The 23,292-nt window shown below is 16.8% G+C and overlaps 2 protein-coding genes across 4 annotated transcripts; one reads left to right on the forward strand and one right to left on the reverse strand.

Annotated features, from left to right (window-relative positions):
- The first annotated feature begins 1,721 nt into the window (after window positions 1–1,721).
- Window positions 1,722–15,128, forward strand: LOC107992920 (uncharacterized). Of its 2 annotated transcripts, none has more exons than XM_062072038.1 (5): window positions 1,722–2,222; window positions 3,782–4,021; window positions 4,186–4,518; window positions 5,156–5,383; window positions 14,747–15,128. In XM_062072038.1, exons 1-5 carry the CDS (start codon window positions 1,919–1,921, stop codon window positions 15,001–15,003), a joined length of 1,362 nt encoding a protein of 453 aa, XP_061928022.1. In that variant the 5' UTR covers window positions 1,722–1,918; the 3' UTR covers window positions 15,004–15,128. The 2 variants fall into 2 exon arrangements, with proteins under 2 accessions (XP_061928022.1, XP_061928023.1); XM_062072039.1 differs by having other exon boundaries at window positions 1,724–2,222; window positions 5,156–5,379.
- Window positions 15,129–16,983: 1,855 nt separating this feature from the next.
- On the reverse strand, window positions 16,984–21,416 carry LOC107999736 (protein tumorous imaginal discs, mitochondrial). 2 transcript variants are annotated; one of them, XM_017059752.3, is made up of 6 exons: window positions 21,201–21,398; window positions 20,031–20,494; window positions 19,214–19,477; window positions 18,652–19,096; window positions 18,140–18,251; window positions 17,419–17,556 (listed from the first exon to the last, which is right to left on the reverse strand). In XM_017059752.3, exons 1-5 carry the CDS (start codon window positions 21,394–21,396, stop codon window positions 18,151–18,153), a joined length of 1,470 nt encoding a protein of 489 aa, XP_016915241.1. In that variant the 5' UTR covers window positions 21,397–21,398; the 3' UTR covers window positions 17,419–17,556; window positions 18,140–18,150. The 2 variants fall into 2 exon arrangements, with proteins under 2 accessions (XP_016915240.1, XP_016915241.1); XM_017059751.3 differs by lacking the exon at window positions 18,140–18,251 and having other exon boundaries at window positions 16,984–17,556; window positions 21,201–21,416.
- Between the last annotated feature and the right edge of the window lie 1,876 nt (window positions 21,417–23,292).

Here is a 23,292-nt window from a genome sequence, read left to right on the forward strand (position 1 = left end):
TAAATTTAATTTTGAATTTTTTCAGTTAGAATCAATGAATCAATTATTATTAGAATTTTCAAATAAAAAATTATTTAAATTATTTGAATATTTTATAATTATAATGATAATATGTTCATAAGAAATATTAAAAAAGTTAATTTTATAAAACAAACAAAAAATTGATATATAAAAATATTAAGATTTATTTATCATATTAGAAAAAATTTGTTAGATGAAGCGAAATTGAAATAAAGCAAAATTAGATTATGATAGACATAGACCTGTCATGTCAAATTTTAACTTATAACTTAAAAGATTTTTAATAAGAATTTTTATTTATTTACTTTTAATTGTTGAAAAATAATTTTTACAAATGGATATTATGTTGATTATCATTATTCGAATAACATATCTATTATTATCATATCTATTATTAGTAAAAAATAATTTTTAACAAAAATTTTTAATAATTTTATTTTTAAATATATTTTAATGTAATCTAATAAATCTTAATTGATATTTTTGTATATCGACTTTGTTAAGTTTTTAAAAATTGATTCATCAAAAATATTCCATGAGTATATTATTTTTTATCCAACAATTTTTTTAACGAAATATTATTTAAAAAAGATGAAATCAAACATTTAAAACTTATTTTTTAAATAATTTCATACATTATAATGGTGTGAAGTAAAGCAAAATTTATTAAAAAATAATTAAATTATATTAAAAAATAATTGAATTTAAAAATAATTACATTAAAAAATATTCAAAATTTAATCTTTATTATTATTATTATTTTATCTTTTGTAAAAAAAATTCTCAGATAATATTATTCTCTGAAAAATATAAAAAATTATTCTCTATAAATAATTCTCAATTCTATTTTTCTTTTAAAATTAGAATTTTTGGATTGGATGCATTTTCTTGTAAAATAGTATTACAAAAATTTTTGTAATATATTTATTATGTGTTAAATGAACACATAATTAATCTTGTTTTAAATAAAATCAAGATAATTATTTATTTGTTATTTATATTATCTAAAAATATAAAGATAATATAAATTTGTTTTAATTATTTCAGATTTTGCTGTAATTGCAAATCCTAAATACATAAGAAGATTTTCACATTAAATAAATATCAATTTTACAAATTACAATAACTTTATGCAAAATAAAGAAAAAAAATAATTAGGTGATTAATCATTTCAAGTATTTAATATCTAATATATAAATCGATAATATGAAAAAAAATGTAACGATATTATTTTTTAAATAACATTTCAATTTCTATAAAGATAATATGATTATGATAATAAAATGAAATTTAATATAAAATTAAAATTGATCTTCAAAACTATTTTTAATATAAATATAATTGTTTAAATATAACAAAAGATTAAGATATAATAAAGAGATATAAAAGAACTTATAATAATTCTATAATATAATTTCTTTTATAATCAAGTTATAAAAGAAACTTGAAAATATTAAAAATTTATTTATCTATATTATTGTTAAATTAAAATGAAATGTAATATTAAATTTTATCTATTTTTCTCAAATATTTTTTATAGATTTTATCTTTGATTCAAAATCTTTGAATCATCTTTGATTTTTTGTTTTTAATTAATATCATTTTATCAATAAAAACACAATTATATAATAAATTTAATACAGATTTTATTTTTGATTCAAAATTGATCTTTTATTTTTAATTAATATATCGGAAATCACCTTTTTCTGCAAATTACCAGAAAATATAAAATCAATAAATAGTTCTAAAATAAAAATTATTAAATTTATGAGTGATTAAATAACATTTGAAATGAAATTATATTTTTATATTCTCTTATTTTTTTTAATAAAAAAGCAATGAAAGAATCATTTCAAGAAAAAGATCACACAAATCAGAAAAACCTTGAACTTTAACAATGGATATACCCCTTTTCCCAACACCACCAATTCTTGGGTGTGTTACAACGCCTGTTAGTGATGTGATAGACATTGCAAAGTTGACACCTATTTCATTATCCACTATTGCATGTGCTCGTAAACATGTCGAGACAAAAATGCATAAAGCTATTGGAATTCACAAGATACGATATTTCACCAATAGGAATTTAATATATCCAAAAGACAAAATCAAACATCGTGTTACTGAATTTCATATAACAATGACAGAACCACAGAAGAATAATGAAAATGAAGACGATGATGATGTAGTTTATGCGATTGGTATGGCATAACAATTTAATTTTTCTATTATATATTTTCTATTATATATTATTATTTATATTCTATTATATTTGATAAAATATTAAAGTATTTATATTTATATATCTTTAATTGTATTAAATATAATGAATATTGACATAATGATTTGAAAGATTTTATTCCATTTAGAATTTAAATTTATTTAAATGTTAAATTAATTTTAAATGTTATTTAATTTTAAAAATAAATTCTTTTTAATTTTAAATATGAAAATATGTATTTTAAATGTGTATCTTATTATAGATATTATCTTAATTGTTCATTTTTCATTTTGATAAATTTAAATATAACTAATTTTATATCTTATCGCAAAAAAATTTACTTATTCTTTTAATGTGTAATACTTAAATACATATATTATTTTTCATATCTTACTTATTTATTGACACAATGAAATGGGAAAACATTCGATAATTATTAATTATTATCTTTCTTAATTATTTAGTTTTATATTTTTTATATTATGCACATATATTTTTTAATTTTTATTAAATCTATCTAATTTTTAATATATACATTTGAATTACTATATATATAAATTTGTAAACAAAATTACAAATATAGTAAACATATACAGTTTTAGTGAACATATAAAAACAATGTTATTATACATTGAACAATAATAAAAATAATAAAATTAAAGAAAAATATAATGATAACTCAATTAAATAAGATATTTTATTTATTTCAAGCGTGTTAAAATTTTTAAATTATTTATAATTTATTTATTCTCAAAGTTGTTTATATAAATTTAATTATTATTAATAATATAATATATATAGTATGTAAAATTATAAAAAATATATGTTTTATAATCACATTATTGGTTGATATATTCTATTCTTAGTTTCATTAATAATAACGCGTTAAGAAGACTGAATCAATACTTAAGGAAAAGCTGAATCTAGGACAACAAAACATAGTATAGAGTTTAAAATTGAAAATTAAATCAAAGCGAATTTTTTCAATTGTTAAGTAAATTTTAAATCATGTAGTTTATATATTTTTATTTATTTTATAAATATTGTTTTATTTATATTATATTATGTACATTTCTATTTATATTAAAATTCTATTTATATTATTAAGAGATAAGCTACAGAAAAATAAAAAATAATTTATATGAATAAAATTAGATATTATATATATATATAATATACATATAAAATAATATGTTATAAAGATTCGTTAAGATTATTATTATTAAATAATAAATTTATAAATATAAATATAAATTATTAAATAATAAATTATTATTAAATAATAATAATCTTTGAATAATAATATTTATATAATATAATCTTAGAATAAAGGAAGAAGAAATTTTTTATAATGTATAATTATATTATAATATATTTTTTTTTATTAATTTTTTTCATTTGTGTTTTTTATTTTCTATTATTTGTACATATAGTAATTATTTTATTAAAAATTTAGAATGAAATCTTAAAGATTGCAAATTAGAAATTGTGAATTAAATATTTTTAAAATATTATAATAATTTAATTTATTATTCTTAGATACACCTACGACGATTTCAGAAGAAATTTCTCCACGATATAAAACAACGGAAAATTTGGAAAAATTAACAAAATCAATTGCTATTCAAACAATAGTTGGATTACCATTACGATTAAGAATTTTACCATCTGTTAAAGATATTGTTCAAGAAAAATATGTAAATTCAACAGATGTCGAAAGATTTTCTAAAATATGGAAATATATTAGATTTTTAGGAAGATTATCACTTTCGTTATTTGGTAAAAAATGAGTAACAATTTTTTTTCATTTATAATTTATAATTATTATTAAAACTATTAAAAGGAATAATTTAATTATTGCTAATATTATTACAATAAATTTTAATAATTCGATTTTATTATTTATAATGATTATATATGTATATGTATATATATGTGTGTAGGATTAGCATGGCTATTAACCATTTGGGCTATTGTTGGTGCAATAGTTTTTTGTGCTATTGAAGGACCACGAGAACGTGAACAAGTTATAAAATTAAAAAATATGCAGAAAGATTTAGCAATTGGTTTGGCAACAGAATTGAGACAATTGCGTACAGAAAAAGAAGAAGATTTAGAGCCACTTTGGAGCAATAAAGTGAAACAATATGTAATAAAACATGAAGAATTATTATTAATGGCAGTTAATTCTGGATATGGTGAAAATGGAAATAGTGGAGAACTTTGGACATTTCCTGGTTGCATCCTATTTGCTCTTTCACTTCTCACCACTCTTGGTAATTTAGATTTATTTTTTGTCTAATTATGATAAATATAAAAATATTAATAATATCATTTCAATCGAAAGATTTCATTATTATTTTCAAATAATCAAAAATATAATAACTTTTCAATGTATTTTCAATAATATATTTTCATTCAACTCATATTATTTGTATAATTTAAATAACATTAATATAAATATAATAATAAACTATTAAATAAAATATAATAATTTTAATGAATATAAAATTTATAAATATAATTATATGCTGTTATAAAAAAATTTATCTAAACAGAGAATTATAATTTTAGTAAAAGTTTGTGTGAATTGTAATATTTATAATAATTTATATTCTCTATGGATATAATATAATGTAATTATTTTTTTGTTAATGAGGAATATTTTTAAGAAGATGAAATCTCAAAATTTCAGCATTTTTTCTTTTTTTGAATATTTCCCATTAATAAAAAAATTATATATTATTTATTTTTCTCTACCTACACACAAACTTTTATTAAAATCTTAAGATTTAAGGGAATTTTTTTGTAACATAATATATAAATGATTTTATGAATCATTCTATTTTTATTTCTATTAATTTTTTATTTATACTAACAAATTAATTTTATTTCAATTTATTTTATTCATAGGTTTTGGTGCTCCGGTTCCACGTACTACAGCTGGTCGAACAGTAACCGTTATTTTTGCAGCAATTGGTATACCTGCACATTTTCTTTTAATTATGAATCTTGGTCTTTTATTAGCTGTGCGGTTACAAAGATATGCTATATCAAGAAAGTTTATTGACCAAACAGATTTAAGTTATTTAACGCCATCAATGCCTAAATGGATTAAAGTAATGCCCTTCGTTTGTGTAGGTAAAATCATATAGATAGATAATATGTATGTATATTATATATGTATGATATATATATTTTATATATTACATAATTTAGCTTTTTAATTTAATTTTTAAAAATTAATATCAATTCCTTAATACGATTTATTATGAAACCGATAATGAATTTTTTTTTCTTACAATTGTTAAAACATTTTCAGATATAGAATTTATATAAATCATTATTAATTATATAATTTAATTTAGCAAAAAAATTTTTATCTAATGTAATATATGATTTCACTCATTTGTAATCATGTAATAAAAAAAAATATTAAAAAAAAATTTATTGATACACCAAATATATAAGTATAACAAATAATAGTAACAAAAATTTCAGAAATAATTTATTTTCATAAGGAAACAAAAGTTACTTCGGTTTTTTAAATAATTCGGAATTATATATATATTTTTTATCATATTTTAGGATACATTAATAATGAATTCAAAAATATATTACATATATATTTAATATAATATCTTGAAATTTAATCTTGAAAGTCAAATTTGTTTTATTACATCGTATTTTAGTCATTACAAGAATAAAAATTTTTACAGGAATTAAGTATTGCAATTTAATTATTCTCTTAAAAAAAATTAAATTTCCATCAGTTTCTGAATTCATTTTATATTTATAATTTGCTTATATTCTTTAGTTAACTATAAGAAAAATAACATTTATTATGGCATGTAAATACTCTAAATCTATTATTATACATATATTTCATATCTTTCTTTTTTTCTCTCTTATATTTAAAGTAAGATCGAATTTATATTTCTAAAAATCTCTATATTGAAACATATTGCGATACGTATATCAATTCAATTGATGAGTTTAAGTTAATGACTGATGAAAATTGGAAATAGTAATGTTTCAACCTCATGTGATTCATTAACTTAAGTTCATTATTGCATACATGTATTTCAATGTTTACAAAAATTTTTAGAAATACGAGTATTGTTTAAATAACGAGAAATAAAAAGAAAAAAAATAAAAAAGAAAAATATTCTAAAATGTTTTATCAAAAATATAAGTAAAAGAATAATCGAGCACGAAAATAAAATAGCAAAAAACGTTTATGAAACAAATTTATGTCACGATCAATATTTTTTTCAAATGCATCTAATTTTCTTTTTTCTTAATAAGTTTTTACTCTATTGTTTATAAATGAAGAGAAAAAAGGAGGGATCGCCATGACTTGGTGGTAATTAGGGTTAATAGGGCTTTTTGTTTTTTTTTCGATGTTTGATACATCGTATCGTTCATCTTATATTATAGAATATACAATAATTGTAAATATGAAGTATATAATATAGTGATATAATAAATGTTATTTTTCTTACAATTAAACAAAGAATATAAACCAATTATAAATAAAATGAATTCAAAAAACTAAAAAATTGAAAAATTAATGGAATTTTATTTAATTATGAAATTGTAATTTTAATGTTTTTTTTTCAAAAAAATAATTGAATTGCGACTGATTTCTTTTATACATATATATTTTTATTCTTATATCTAATTTATAATTTATATTCTTACATCAAATATATAACGCATATTAATAATTAAATTGAAAAAAAATATGATATAATTAAAAAAATTAAATAATCGGTAGTAACATATTTAACATATTATTTTAATGAAATTATTTTACAAATTTTTTTAAATAATAGTCAAGAAATAAATTGAAATATTCAAGATGAAATCAGTAATAATAATAACGAAGATAATCATGTCATTTTGAGGAATTCATAGAAATAAAAATGGAAATAGAACAGGAAAATTGAAGAAATATGATTTATTGTGATTTATGTGATTTAATTTTATATTTAATTTTTAATTTTTTAATTTTATTAAAAAAAGAAATATTATATAATATTGTTCCTTTTTAATTTTATATTGTATGTTTAAAATTATAAATAAATTCATTTTATTTGATTTTAAATACTAAATAATATTAAATGAATTGTATTATGTAAAAATTCTCTTGAACTTTTGTTTTATATTATTTCGTGTAGAGATGATTCTATTTAACTTTTTGATTCAAATTATACTTAACAATGTAAATATATAGAATGTCTTAATATAATAAGATATTAAATTAAATGAAAGAAATGATATTAAATTTAAAAAATCACATTTTATTTTAAAAAATAATTTAAAAAACAATTCCTTAATAAAATATTCTGTATATATTAATATAATTAATATAATTAATATAATTTTTTGCAGAAATTTGTATTTGTTATTAAATTAATTAAATCTAATTTTATATATTACAATAATTTTCTTTAGTAAATTTTTGATATTATTAATTGGCAATTGGTAATTAATAAATTGACGAAAATCTGTTAATTATGCTAATAATATAATCTTAGAATATATATATATTAAATGATTAAATATTATTATTTTCACTTTTAAATTTAATTTGTAATATATTAATTATCATGTTTTTACATTCATAAAATATATAATAAAAAAAAATTTATATATAGTTCTATTTAAAAAATTCAATATATTTTCATCTCAAAAAGTAAACTATTTTTAAAATATAATAAAAGTTACTTATTATATTATTGTTTGTAACAAATAGAAAATTTGTAAAAAGATATTTCTGACAATAATCGAAAAATTATATAAGCCTTGAGTATTTCTGAACCTGTATTGAGAATCACTAGGAAACCATAAAATGATTTCTAAATGATCATAAAAATTATTTTTACTTATTATTATATATATATTGAAAATTATAAAATTATAAAAATAACAGAAATTTCAATGTATCATGAAATTATAACAATGATTTATCATATATTTTCAAACATTTAATATAAAAATATTTTATAGAAAAATTAATTAGTTTTTAATCAGTTATAAATAGAAATATTTAAATTTTCCAAGTTCTTTCTTCGATAAAAGTTAAAATCATTTTGACTTTTTTTTTAAAAAACATATTTTTAACTACATATTATAACTATTATTCAATAATCTGTTATATTATAATCGTTGAAATAACTTTGGATTTAGAAATACAAAGTTAATATTAAAATATTATTATGAAAAATTATTTTATTTGGATCAAATTATTTGAAATAAATTATTAATATAAATATTATTTTATATTAATATATAATTATTTTATACAAATATTACATTATTATTTAAATATCTTATTAGTTTCGGATTTCAAATATTGTAGCATTGCATCGTGATATAAATGGATGTATATTCGAAAAATACTATAATCAATAATTAATTACTAAATAATAAATAAAATAATATTTACAAAAATTCGATCATGTGAATTTTTGAAAAATTATTTATTATATATTGTATTTTATTTTCATTCATCATAGAATCATCATAAAGTAAAAAATATGTATTCGAAAATAATATATCAAAAAATTATATTCCATTTAATAAATGAAATTGATTTTCATATAAATCCAGATAGATTATTAATGCTAAGTTATGTTATCTTCATTCAATTTTTGTCTGAAATTCTATAATATCATCAAAAATAAATAAAATATTTAAAGTAATCAACTTTTACTATTTTGTATACAAATATTTTACATTCAAGATATCTGTGATCTATATATTGATTTTCTCAATATTATTTAATTATTAACAAAAAAATTTTCAGATGAAAATTGATATTAAGAAATACATATTTTAGTATTATTAATTATTTGATGGTGTGATAAAGATTATATGAAAAAATTTTATTTTTTTTGAGGAATTATATATTTTTTGAAAATTTTATAACGAAAATTTCATTTTTTTTATAATATTTTACTATTTACAAAAAGAACGAGAGATATTAATATGCAAATATATAATTTGGTCAGACACTTTTATAATCAGTATATCAAAAAATTTCACTGTAGAATTTCATTATAAAAATAAATGTAAATATTTAATTCATTTTTTTAAGTGATCATTTTAATTTATTTACTCAATATATATATATATATATATATATATATATATATATATATATCAATTTTTTGATATAACTCATTAAAACTTATTTAATAATTAAAATTTCAATAGAAAAAAATATATAATTATCTCTATCACAAATGCTCTTGTTTCATAAATCTGTCTCATAATAAATAAAATATATACAATATAATCATATGTAATATATTATGACTTAAATTATTTATGAGTCATGATTATTTATGATTATAAATATAATAAATTTTCCATAATGATATATATGATATACATCATATTTTGTATATGAAATATTATATTTGATATATATATAAAAGAGCATTAAAATATTCGTAAAATATTTTTAGAGGATTAATTTTAAATTTATATTTGGTTTATATATTTTGGTTTCAAAAAACTGAACTATTTTTACTATTAGATAATTATAATTTTGATTTTGCTATCATTTTAATTTCGATAAATAAACTTGAGTTAAAAAATTTCAGAAATTAAATTACGTAATGAAAAGAATATATACAATAGATAGAATACTTAAAAAATATATATATATATATACTTATTAGATACATTAAAAAAAATATATATTTATTAGATTTTGAATATTTTATAAGAAATTTTTTTTTGAAATTGTATAAAGTTTATGATTGAGATTTATTGTTAAAAATTATTTTCTTTTACATTATATACTTTACGAAGTTTCGTATTAAAGTTTACAGAAACAAAAGTTTGAAAAGTTTTTATTTAAATTTTATATTTAAAATTTTGTCATATATAGCAATTTGATTAAATTTAATTTCATTAGAATTTTTTATGAAGATATCTAAAAAATGATAAAATAAAAAAAAATAAATAAGATAATAAATAATAAAATAATAAAATAAAAAATAAAATTTTATTTTATGATAATAAAATGCCAATTTATTAATTGTACTATAACAAAATTCGAAGAACTTTTTAACACTTCAACTTAATCTATTAAAAAATTGATATAAAATATATTCTATAGAAAAAAATTATTTTTAATAATTTTAAACATTATTTCTATTTTATCAATAATAACACTTAGATATATCTTAAATAAGATATCATCAAAGAAACAGAATTTTTTAATTTTTTGTTTATAATAAACATAAAATATGATACTATTTATGGCTATTGATTCTTTCAATATATTATAAAGAAATCGCTATAAATAATATTATTGTTTCCGAAAATTGAAATATTTTTCAAAATATAGATACATTATATCATGTACATTTCATCTTCATCATTATATCAAAAAAAGTTTGAAAATTTTAAGTTTGAAAATATTTGCTTACATATATTTTGATAAAAAATAATTTTTTTTTTACACATTAAACAGAGACTTTCTGTTATAAAATTTTTTTAACAAATGTTTCACGATCCATCTTATAATTATGTTTTTTTTTAGAAATTTATAGAAATTTATAGAAATTTATTTTATGCATAGGTCAAAATTTTTTATAATTATATAAGAAATTATTAAAATAATATATTAAAAAATAAAGAAAATATAAAAATAGTTAATAAATATGAAAAAAGTAATCATAAAGAAAGGTATTATTTTTTTCGTATTGAAATAAATAATAATATAAATATATAATAATATATAATATAATTATAATATAATATATAATATAAACACGAATATATATTTATGATAAATAATAGCAATTTAGATTTATATATTTTAATTTTTTTGTTATAATAAATCATTACATTTCATTTATAATAAAAAATTTTGATTGAATAAATAATTTATAATAAAAATTATTATTATATTTAAAAATTTTAATATTATTATATAATGTTATAAAATCTCTATGTATTTATTATTTATTAATTAGTTATTTAATTTTTTAAATATATTTTTAATTAAATATATAATTAAAAATATATTAAATTTTTGTAATTTATGATTATTTATTTATATTTTATTATATTATATATTATTTATTTATTTATATATTATTATATTTTTTTATTTATAATTTATAATTTATTATAATTTATTATGAGTTTAAAATAACTTATTTTAAATTTCTAAAAATTTTTAAATATTTCTTTTACTTCGTAATATATGAATATTATGAGTAAAATTTAAATTATTTAAAAAAAAAATTATTTTGGAAAACAATTTTTTAAATAATCTTTTTTCAATCTTTTCAAGATTATTAATATTTTTCCAAAAAAACATAGAAAGTTATAGTATTTTTTTATTGTACTTTGCAATATTAAAAAATATTAAGAAGTGCAAAGATACCTAATAAATTATTCTAAAATTCTAAAATTGTATTAAATAACAAATAAGTTATCAAACCAATGTTAAAATATAGTTACCATATTTATTTATTATTATTTATTATTTATTATATTATTTTTTATTATTATATTTATTTATATAATATTTATTATTATAATATAATTGGTATAATAATGCAGATTGCTTCATGTGAGACTTTGGTTTGAAGCATATGTTGAGTTACATAAGTTTGTATATATTGTACATCGTGTGGAAGTTAATTATAATTAATTAATACTTCCTTATTATTAGTAACGTTTATTATTAAATTTCTTGTTTATTTTAACATTTATTAGTTGCATATTCTTGTATCGTATTATTATTGCATATATTGTATCGTCATTACGAAGTATATTAAAAAAAGATATTTATGAAAACGCGAAAAATAATTTTTATTTCTTGTTATAATGTTATATGTATAATGTTCCATAATGGGTATATTTTTATAATTTTCTGGTATACTAAAATTTAAATATATATTATAAAGAGTGTTCATATTATTATATTAATCAATATTCTTACAAATAATAAATGTTAGGAAAGTATGAAAGAGAAAAAAGTTTTACAATTTTCTATGATTAACATGAATATACATCATGCAAATATTTTATATTTATAATATTTTTTGAAAAATAAATTAAAAAAAAAATTTTTTTAAATATATATTTCTTATTAAATATAAAAAGTATATTTTTTATGTTATAGAAAAGCACTTATCAAAATTTTTTTCATGTACAATAACTTTCAAAATCATATAAGATCAAAAATAGAAATATTTAAAAATTTTTATGCTATTGTATAATTTAATAATAAGAATTTTTTTTATAAGATTATAGAAAATGTTCAATATAATATTTATTTAAGAAAAACAAAAAAAAGATACTATGTTAGTGAATTAAACAAATTTGAAATTTTCCCAAAAAGCTTAACAATAGTATTATATTTTTTAATCAATAGAAATTCATACTTTAATCTTATATAAAATGTTTGGATGACCAAATTTATAGCTATAAGAAAAGTCTGAATAATACAAGAGAAATAATTTTCATTTAAATTAATTCACAATCGCTAAATATTATATTTTTTTAATGTTATAATATTGAATTTATGTTTAATTTTTTGACTAATTTTTTAACTAATTTTTTGACTAATTTAATTTTATGACACTTTTTTTGATAGAACAATCGATGTGAATTAATAATATTAACGCTTGCAAAAACAAATGAACTAAATCCTGTTATATATTTTCAAATCAAATTTTAATACATAACAAATAAATATCAATCTTTATGATTATTCTTTTTCAATATATTTTTAGTGATAAATTAAACTTATTAAACAATCTGCATATATGTATGTAAAAAATATGTTATTATATATAGAAGAACTTATTTTATTATTAATAATATAATAAATAATATAATAAAATAATTTAAGTAATTTTGAAGAAGAAACATTATGATAGAAATTTTTTTTTTAATATAATATTTTCTAATTACTTATAGTTTTTTTAAAATCACTAGTACTTTTTATTAGAAAAATATATATATATTTATATATTATATTTTTTATTGTATTTTATAAATAAAAAAAATATATTAAATAATAACAGAATAATAATTTTCAAATGGTTTTAAACACTGAAATGACGATATATAATAAGTAACATCTTAAAATAGCATCTGTTAGCAATTATATACTATCTAAAACGAATATATATATGAATTTTGGTACTTATTCAAATATTTCTATTGAAGTAGCAACACAAGTTTTAATTACGTAATTTATAATGCCATTTATCTGAAATAATATAATATTAATATTCATTTTCTTCTAAAAAAAAAATTTAATGGTATTAGATCTGGTAAACATTTAGTTCAATTATTTTATACTGGCAATGAATATTTCAATAATTGCTTAAATAATAATATTAGTATTAGTATATTTGACATAATTTCATAAAAACTAAATCATCTTTTAGCTTTATTTAATTATTAATTTATTTAATATTTAATATTTTTTATTTAATATTTTTATTTATTTAATAAAAATACTTTGAATTTTTTTCTATAATGTTTCATTAATAAAATGAAATCTAATAATTATGTCTATAAATATTTTATTTAAAATTCCACACATTTACTGATTACAATTTACTGATTACATCTTTTTTCTATTTAAAAAAATAATAATTATTAATTTATCTCATTCATTATATCGTTGTCGACTGTTATTTTGAATTATTTATAAAAAAAAAAATTAATTTTGATATCATTCTAATATTTTCTAATTCATCACTATTTTAATTTGAAAATCATAATACTAATATTTTTATATTTTTTTATCTGTTACAATTGTATTTTTTCACTCAATTTTTTTAAAAAATGCAAAAAAAATATTGCTAATAAATGTCTTTTATTAAAAAATACCGATCTTGCAAAAATTAAAAAAAATGAATATAAAAAAAGATTTTTTCCGAAATATTTCTTCCAAAATTATTTAAATTATGCTTTTTTTCAAATAATTTTCAATCAAATTTTTTTTTCATCTTGCATAAATAAAAATTATTACATATATTTAGTAATTAATAATTTTTATTAATTAATAATTTATTACTATTATAATAAATTATATGTTATAACTTATTACATTTCGATAATTAAATATAAAATTTTCGAAACTATTACTATTACTAATTAATAAAATAAATACAAAAAAAATTGAAAGATATTTTTTACTAAATAAATATAATATTTTATCAAAGATTTTAAATTTTTTATTAATTAAAAAATATTTTATTTTTATCGACATTATAAAATGTCAAATATAATTTCTTAAATAAAAAAAATATATATAAATATAAATATATTAAAATAAATATAAATTCTATTATATATCTTGCATTCAAATATAAATCAATCGAAATTTTTTAAATAATAAAATTATGTAAAGAAAAAATCTTTAGTAAAACTATTGAAAATATATATTTCTTATTATTATAATTCAACTATAAAGTTCATTTAAAGTAATTGTATTATTTTGAATTACAGCCACTTATTATCTATTGGGAGTTCTATGTTTTGGAGTAGCCAGATCCAGGCCGATTGCAGCAAGCGTTCTATTTCCTCTAGATTTTACGGCTGCTGGTGGTCTTTCAACAATAGCTGGCTATGTGCGAATATTATATGGTCTTTATTTGGAAGGTGCGGTCACTATTGCTGCTGTTGCAGTTGCAGTCTTGGGTGTATCAACTACTCAAAGTTTAACCAATATTGGACTCAAATACGGTTTATTAATCGAAGCTTAATATTCTTAATAAATATTTTAAATATATAATAAACATAACTATATATGAAAAATAATTTTACTGAACCATTTTAACGTATTTTATATGAAATGAACATTATGAATAAAAATATTTTACAAACACAATATTATAATCGTATTCACTTAGAAATATACAAATAAATAGAATATTTATTACAATAAATTAAAATATTTAAAAAAAAGATAAATTAAGAATTTTAGAAATTATAAAATTTTTTAAGATATATATATATATGATTGTATTTTTATAACAAAGTATGGAACATATTTCATTGAAATAAGTTTAAAAATTTTATATATTTAAAAGAACTATATATATATATATATATATATATATATATATATATATATATTATTTATGAGACTTTGAAGGATTAATTCTAAAGAGTAAAATAAATACAAAAGAATACAAAAATATTTGTCAAAATTTTATTAAATTGCAATTGAAATTTGCATTAAATGGAACAAAACAAAGATAAAACGATGGCAATATAATAGAAGTAATATCGTCATAAATAAATCTTAAGTAATATTTTCATATACTTACTTTTATATTTGTTTTGGCTTCTAGAATCAATTCTCCAAAGATATACTAGATCTACGAATATATTAATTATAAATGAAATATATAATATAATACTAATAAAATATTAATAACAGTATTTGATATTAAATTTTATATTATTCAATTATATAAAAATTTCGACTGAAAAATTATCGATTTTTAAACTGTTATTATACTTTAAACTTCGTAAAAAAATCGAATCGTCAATGGACTTATTTTAAAGCGCGAAATTTATTTTTATCTTAAACTTTATTTCTTCTATAAGTATAATTTATACAATTTTTCTTTGTAAGTTATAATAGTTTAAAAATTGATAATTTTTTGTTCAAAATTTAATGTTCCTTTAATTTTGTGAAATAGTATATTTTGGATTTAAGTATTATATTTTTTATTAATCTTATGTATATTGCATATATATAATATTATATATATGTAAAATTAAAATTAAAAATAATTTTTAAATTTTTAATATTAATTTATTGTTACATTAATTTATCTTCATAAACTTACATAATTCAGTTAAGTTTTAAAATGTTAATTTTTAATATTATTTTTCAATTAAAATTACATTTTAATAAGATATGATTTTTGTATTTAAAATGTATTATATGTATATACAATCTATTATTAAAAAAAACTAATGCAAATATAATATATAAACGTAAAATAACAATATAATTATGTATAAACATGAAAACATAAAATATGTTATTACAATATATATTTTGAAAATAACATAATATATATCTTTGTTAATAAATTATCTCTCTCATTTTACAATTAGTATACTTAAAAAATTTAACATGAATATCAATTTGTATTATTTTATAACATAATTACTACATATACATTGCTAAAATTTAAAAAAATCATATAATTTTTTTAATATATATAAAGTTGAATATTATTTTAAATTATAATATAGATTTTAGCAAGATTTAACATTCTATTTATTAAAAAAATTTTTTTATCTTATATATTATATATTTTTCAAAACATTTATTTTTTATTACTTATAATTTTCTTTTATTATTATATTATTTATATTTATATATAAATGAAAATAAAATATATGATACATTTCCTATTATAATAAAATATTTATATAATTTTATATTAGAAATAATATTGAATTTTCCTCATTAGCTACAGTAAACATAAAATAAAAAAAAAAGATTCACAATTTAAAAACAAACAAATTTTACAGAATAAATTCAACTATTTGCATTCTATTTTTGCATATACGCAATATAATTAAATCAATAGATTATTTATGTTACAATTTTATGTTTTCTTTCTATTATATTAATTTATATTAAATGTATTTAAAAATATTAAATTTACAAATTTGTTTTGGATAGTATGAAAGGAATATGTATAATAATAAAGCATAAATAGAAATAATTTGCGTAATTTATTACACAAGGTAGCATAGCTATAATTGTCTATTAATTTTGATATTTCAGAAACTATTAATTTTGTCATGAATACGTTCTATTTGCAAAAAAACATTACTTAATTATAGTTTAAATAATCAACAATAGTCTCAATGTATAATTAAATTTTAAAAAATATAGATTATAGTCAATTTGTTTTTAAATTTAAATAATATGATATTAATATATCAGAAACATCTTAAACATAATAGCTTTTTCATTTTTATATTTCTATTTTTATATTTCTTTATTTAACTTTAGAAATGTTACTAACGATTATTTTTCATTTTTTTCTTTTTTTTTAATTATTGAAAATTGTTAATATTCAAATTTGAACTTTAAGATGCTTCCCGTCTTCTCATTGTGTTAATATCTCCATTTCTTAATCTATTCGTTTTCTTTCCAGTGTTATTTTGAGATTTATTTTCTGAATCAGAAGTTCCACAGTTTATATGAGAAATATTTTTGCCATCTAATGCTATCCGTATAGATTCCACTAAATTCAAAGGACCAGTATAACTCTCTTTAGTCCCTGTAAATAAATATATTATAATAGAAAAAATTTCAAAATATAATAATCTTTCGTTTAATATAGTTAATTAAATCTTACATAAATTTTTTCTTACATTAATTGAATATAAATATATATAAAGTATACATCATAATTTATTTAAAAATATTTTTCAAAATTTCATTACATATATATATATATATATATATATATTGTATATGTATTTTTATATATTATTTTAAATATTCATACAAAATTAAATCAGAAAAAACATAAATATATAATAACAAATAAAACATAAATAATTATGAATTTTTTTATTACATGAACAAATTAATTTTTTTTTTAATTAATATATATATATTTCTCTATTTTCTTTTCTTTCCATACTATTCCATATAACAATTTATAAAAATACTTGATATTGCTTAAAATTATATCAAATAAAAACAAAACATTGTAATTTATAATTCTGTAAATTCGAAAAATGTACTAACGAAACCGTATTAAACGAGGGATATAATCTATCTTGTGTTAAACATATAGATCATAAAAATAAATTCTATAATATAATTTTTATGTTTTCTCCGAAAAGTTCACTCACCAAATTTTAGTCTATCCAAATATAGCTTTCTTGATTTTATTAAGAAGACCATCATTTTCAACATTCTGTTCACTTTGCATATTCTGTCTCGCTTGAGTTTTTACCCTTGGACCTGCCAAAAAATATGTACAATCTCAAAATAAAAGAATTTATAAAATGAATAAATTATAAAAATAGATGAAAATATTCTAATGATTATTAATTAATTTACTAAATAATTTGTTAATATTTTTTTTTTACTTTTTAAAAACATAAAACACTAATGAAACGCATATATAAATTTTTACATCATTTATTTAATTAACAAGGGCAGGTACACATAAGGAAACTCAAGCGACACATAAATCTAATCTTATATTATTTTATAAAAAAATTATTTAAAAAATTCTATATTTGATAATAATTAAGTTCAATTTATTTAAAAAAAATTCGAATATATCAGTTTTTCGGTATATATTTTTAACTAATCATATATATTCTTCGTTGTCATGATTTGTCATGTTTATTCTTACCATCTGTTTTGTATGTTATGCCATGTATACTTCCAGGTGTATCATCTTCAAGTTCAGCATATGCTTGAAGTAATGCTAATTGTTTATCATTTAATTTTGTAGGTACAACAATTTTAATTTGTACATAGTGATCTCCATATCCTACACCATTCACTTTTTTCATTCCTTTACCACTGAGTCGAATTTTAGTATGAGATGAAGTACCAGGCCGAATTTGTATAGTATGATCCTCATAAACACCTTCTATTCTTATTGTACCACCAAGTACTGCTTGTGATAATGAAATTTGAGCATCTGTATGTATATCTGGACCATCTCTTCGAAAGTATTTTGATTTTTCCACACGGAATGTTATGAATACTTCTTTGTTACCAACAGCCATCCGAATTGTTTGACCATCTTCGACACCAGCTGGTACTGGAACTATCACTTTTTTACGTTGCACCTATTAAAATATTTGATATAAGATGTAAAATTAAAAATTATCTTTATTTTTATTTATCTTTAATCTTATTTTTTAAATTAATTATTTATTTTTAATCAATATGATATATTTTTATACCGTTTGTCCTTTTCCTTGACATTCCTGACAGGGATATTTAATAAACATTCTGGTACCTAAACAATAACGGCAACTAGATCGCATTACAAAAGGACCAGTGCTAATCGTTTCCATTCCAGTTCCATTACAATATGGACATCTAACTGCTTTTGTTCCAGGTTCACATCGTGAACCTAAACATTTTGGACATGTATCTACTACATTTAGTTGTATATCTTTATTCACTCCTCTGGCAGCTTGAGGAAATGTTAAATTCATAATAACCTAAAAATCAGAAACAAGTAGTATTGTCATGTAGTATTAATATATTAAAATATAATGTATGCATTCACATATGTAAAATGCAAGCAATATATGTACAATAAAGTTAAGAGAATAAATAAATTTGGCATTATCCGAATAAAATCTCACAATTTATATATAAAATTGGAAATATATATTATTATGTGATCTGCAATGTTTTTGTTTAACAGTCTGTATTAATTTGAAAAAATAGTACCCTACTAAATTCTAATCATTGTTTAATAAATTTTTGTCACTTAAACTAAATAAAAATACAGCCAACATAGAGCAATTATTTATATAAGAACATTCTTAAGAAACTTAGTGAAATTAATATATAATAAATTATCTGAATTTATAGCATATACATCTTTAATTAAGCAGCATTGAATAAAATACAATTTATTTTGATAAAATTTAAAATATATATTTCAATTAAATTTCATTAGATTTTATGGATAATTTAAATTTTGCTTGAATAATATTAAATTTGTTTATTCTTTTAATTTTGTAATATATAATAATAATAATATACCTCTTGAGCTGCTCCAAAACCATATTTTGACTCTTGATAATCTTCAAAATCATTAAAAATATTAGTTTGAAATCCAGTTTCTCCAAATATTTTTCTAAATAATTCTTCTGGATTAATTGATGACCGAAATTGCCATCCTTCATTAAAGTCTTTAGTATGACCAGTACCCTGTTGTCCCATTCCCATTTGTTCTGATGTAGCTCCCCATGTGTCATATTCTTTTCTTTTGTTATCATCACTTAGTACTTCATATGCTTCTGAAACTTCCTGAAACTTTTTACTTGCATCTGGATCTCCTTTATTTGTATCAGGATGATATTTTTTAGCAAGTTGATAATAAGCCTTCTTAATATCTTTTGCTGAAGCATTTTTGGATACACCCAATATTTCATAATAATTACGTTTTAATAGTTTTTGCGTAGTATGCATTCCTCTTTGAATTTGAGTTAAATTTCCTATCATACCTGCAATTATATTCAAAAAATAATTTGTACTACAAAAAATTTTTTTAAATATAATAACAATAATAATGAATAAACAAAATCATGTTGAAAATATTTCACTACTAATTTTCTATACATATTGTAAATTATTTTTTTTTTATTGAAATTATTTTCAAAAATAAAATATTGAAAATAAAACATATTTTTATTTTACATATATAATAAATTATTATAATAATTGAAATAATATATTATTAATTTAATAAAATTAAAATGAATAAAATTATTTTAAAATAAATAAGGGAAAATTTATAAAAATACAAAAGATTATTAATTTAATTTATTAATTTATTTATTAAGTGAAGAATTTAATAACATATTATTAAAAAATGTTAAATATCAGCATAAAACTATTATATATAATTAATAAATTAAATAATAATACTTAAATAAGAAAAATTAATCAAATATTATTATAAACAATTGTTAATAGTAAAGAAAGAAGGCATGGTTATGAAGTATTAGGTTATATTTCACTTTAAAAGTATTTTTTATTGAAATTTCAAATGATAAAATAAAATATTCATGATGTATAATTTAAAATGAAAAATTTTTGTTAAATAGTAATATACTATAACTACTATACTATACTATAAATATATTTAAAATAAATTAGACATTATCAAAAGTATGATGTAATCTATATATGATTGAACGCATACATTACATTTTTCTATTTTCTTTAAGTTCCAGTTGCCGACACTCAATACTATTGTTGTATTAGATTGATGACATGTGCTACATCTCTGCATAATACCACATGACAATTTATTTAATTTACTATTGCTGATAAAATTAATAGTCTTTGATCGGAAAACGATTGCAAGTCCTTTGCCGGTCGCCATGTTGCATAAAAGACGCATGGCTGTACTATCACGTGATACATTGAAATTAAGAATATATATATATATATATACATACAGTTATGATATATTTCTAGTCATATAAAAATATGTAAATAATTTATAATATATATTTTTTCTTTTTTAAAATATTATAAATTAATTTTTGATTCATTTTTTAATTCAAATTAAATTTTCACGATTTTTATAAATTTTTTAGTATTTTCAATAATATAAAAAATATAATTTTCAAATGAACTTAAACATTTAGTACAATACATTTACGTAATATAGATAAAGTATAGATAAAGTAAAGTATATGAAAATAGTTCTGTAATTTATATATATACATATATATACATATATGTATAAAAATTTATGATTCTTACTTTTATGATTAAAATCATACCAATTATAAATACAATTTCGCAAAAATAAATACAATTTCACAATAGAGAAAATAAATCAAACATTTCTAATTCTCATAAAAATCTAAAACCATCACATTAAAATTTAAACTTAATGTTTGAAAATTTATTTAGAAAATTCTATCAATAAAGATTGCAAAATTTTTTTTTATATTTTTTATATTGTTACAGTAAATATAAATAAAATTTGTATTAAATATATGTTAACTCTCCGCGATTTTTTCATAAATTCATTTATTAATAAATTAAATATTATTTACAAACTCGAATTAATATAATTTATACAAATATATTAAAATATATATTTGTATATAAATATATTATAGTATATATATAGTATATATATATATATACTTCAGGATTAGTTGCACAATAAAGTTTGTGTGGTTTGAAATCTAAAAAAAAATTAATCTTAATAAATATATTTTTATTATAAATTTTTATAAATTTTTGTCAATTAAGAAAATTATGAATTATGGATTCAATTTGATCAAAAAATTTATTTTTAAAAATATGTATCTGATAATTTTTATTTTTTAATTTACAATTCTTTCTATTTTATCATATATTTATGATACATTATATCATTTGTTTGAAAGTGATATTTGATGATTGTGATACTTGAGAAAATAATTTCTACAAAATCAGAAGTCATTTTCTATTCAGAATATAGAATAATGAATATAATATATCATTGAATAAGGATATATTAGAATAAATATATTATATTATATTATAATGTGTTATATTAGAATTAAAATTATAATTAAAAAAATTATTAAATTAAATTTCATAAAGAAATGTCTTTGGGAAATAACTGAAATTGCTATACAGTATATTCTATATTTATATTATATAAATATTAATATAATTATATAAATTATATAATTATATAATTTTTTATATATTATATAAATTTATATCATATAATATTATATAAAAATAAAAATTAATTTTTTTGAATGTATTGTCGTTATTATATTTGAATCAAAAATGATTATAAATAAAAGTATAAATTCAAACATATTTACAAGGTTAAAAAAAAATCTGAATTTCATATGTGTTGCGAAAAAAAAAGTTTTTATTAAGATTAATAAAAAAAACACATTTTGATTTTGCAAATATATTAAAAAAACTATTAAAATTTTGAAAATAAATAATATTTTCGGATGAAAATAAATTTAATGTGTGAGAATCCGATGATGATTTAAAGATTAAAAGTTAAAATCTAAGAATAACATTAGATCTTTGATAAAATACGGCGACAGTTGCATAATAATGTGGGAATATATATAGCTACAAATAATGTACTTAGGAAATTTACAGATTATATTATAAAAAACAAATATGTACATATATTTAAATATTTTAAAAAATAATTTATCACACATTTATTGCTAAAAAACTTGATTTTTCATTGTCTTATTGAAAATGATATTACCATTTTAATAATACTGCTTATTACAAAGTAATAAATTACTTTTATTTT

This window comes from Apis cerana, linkage group LG2 (assembly GCF_029169275.1).
Source record: "Apis cerana isolate GH-2021 linkage group LG2, AcerK_1.0, whole genome shotgun sequence".
Taxonomy (NCBI): Eukaryota; Metazoa; Arthropoda; class Insecta; order Hymenoptera; family Apidae; genus Apis; species Apis cerana.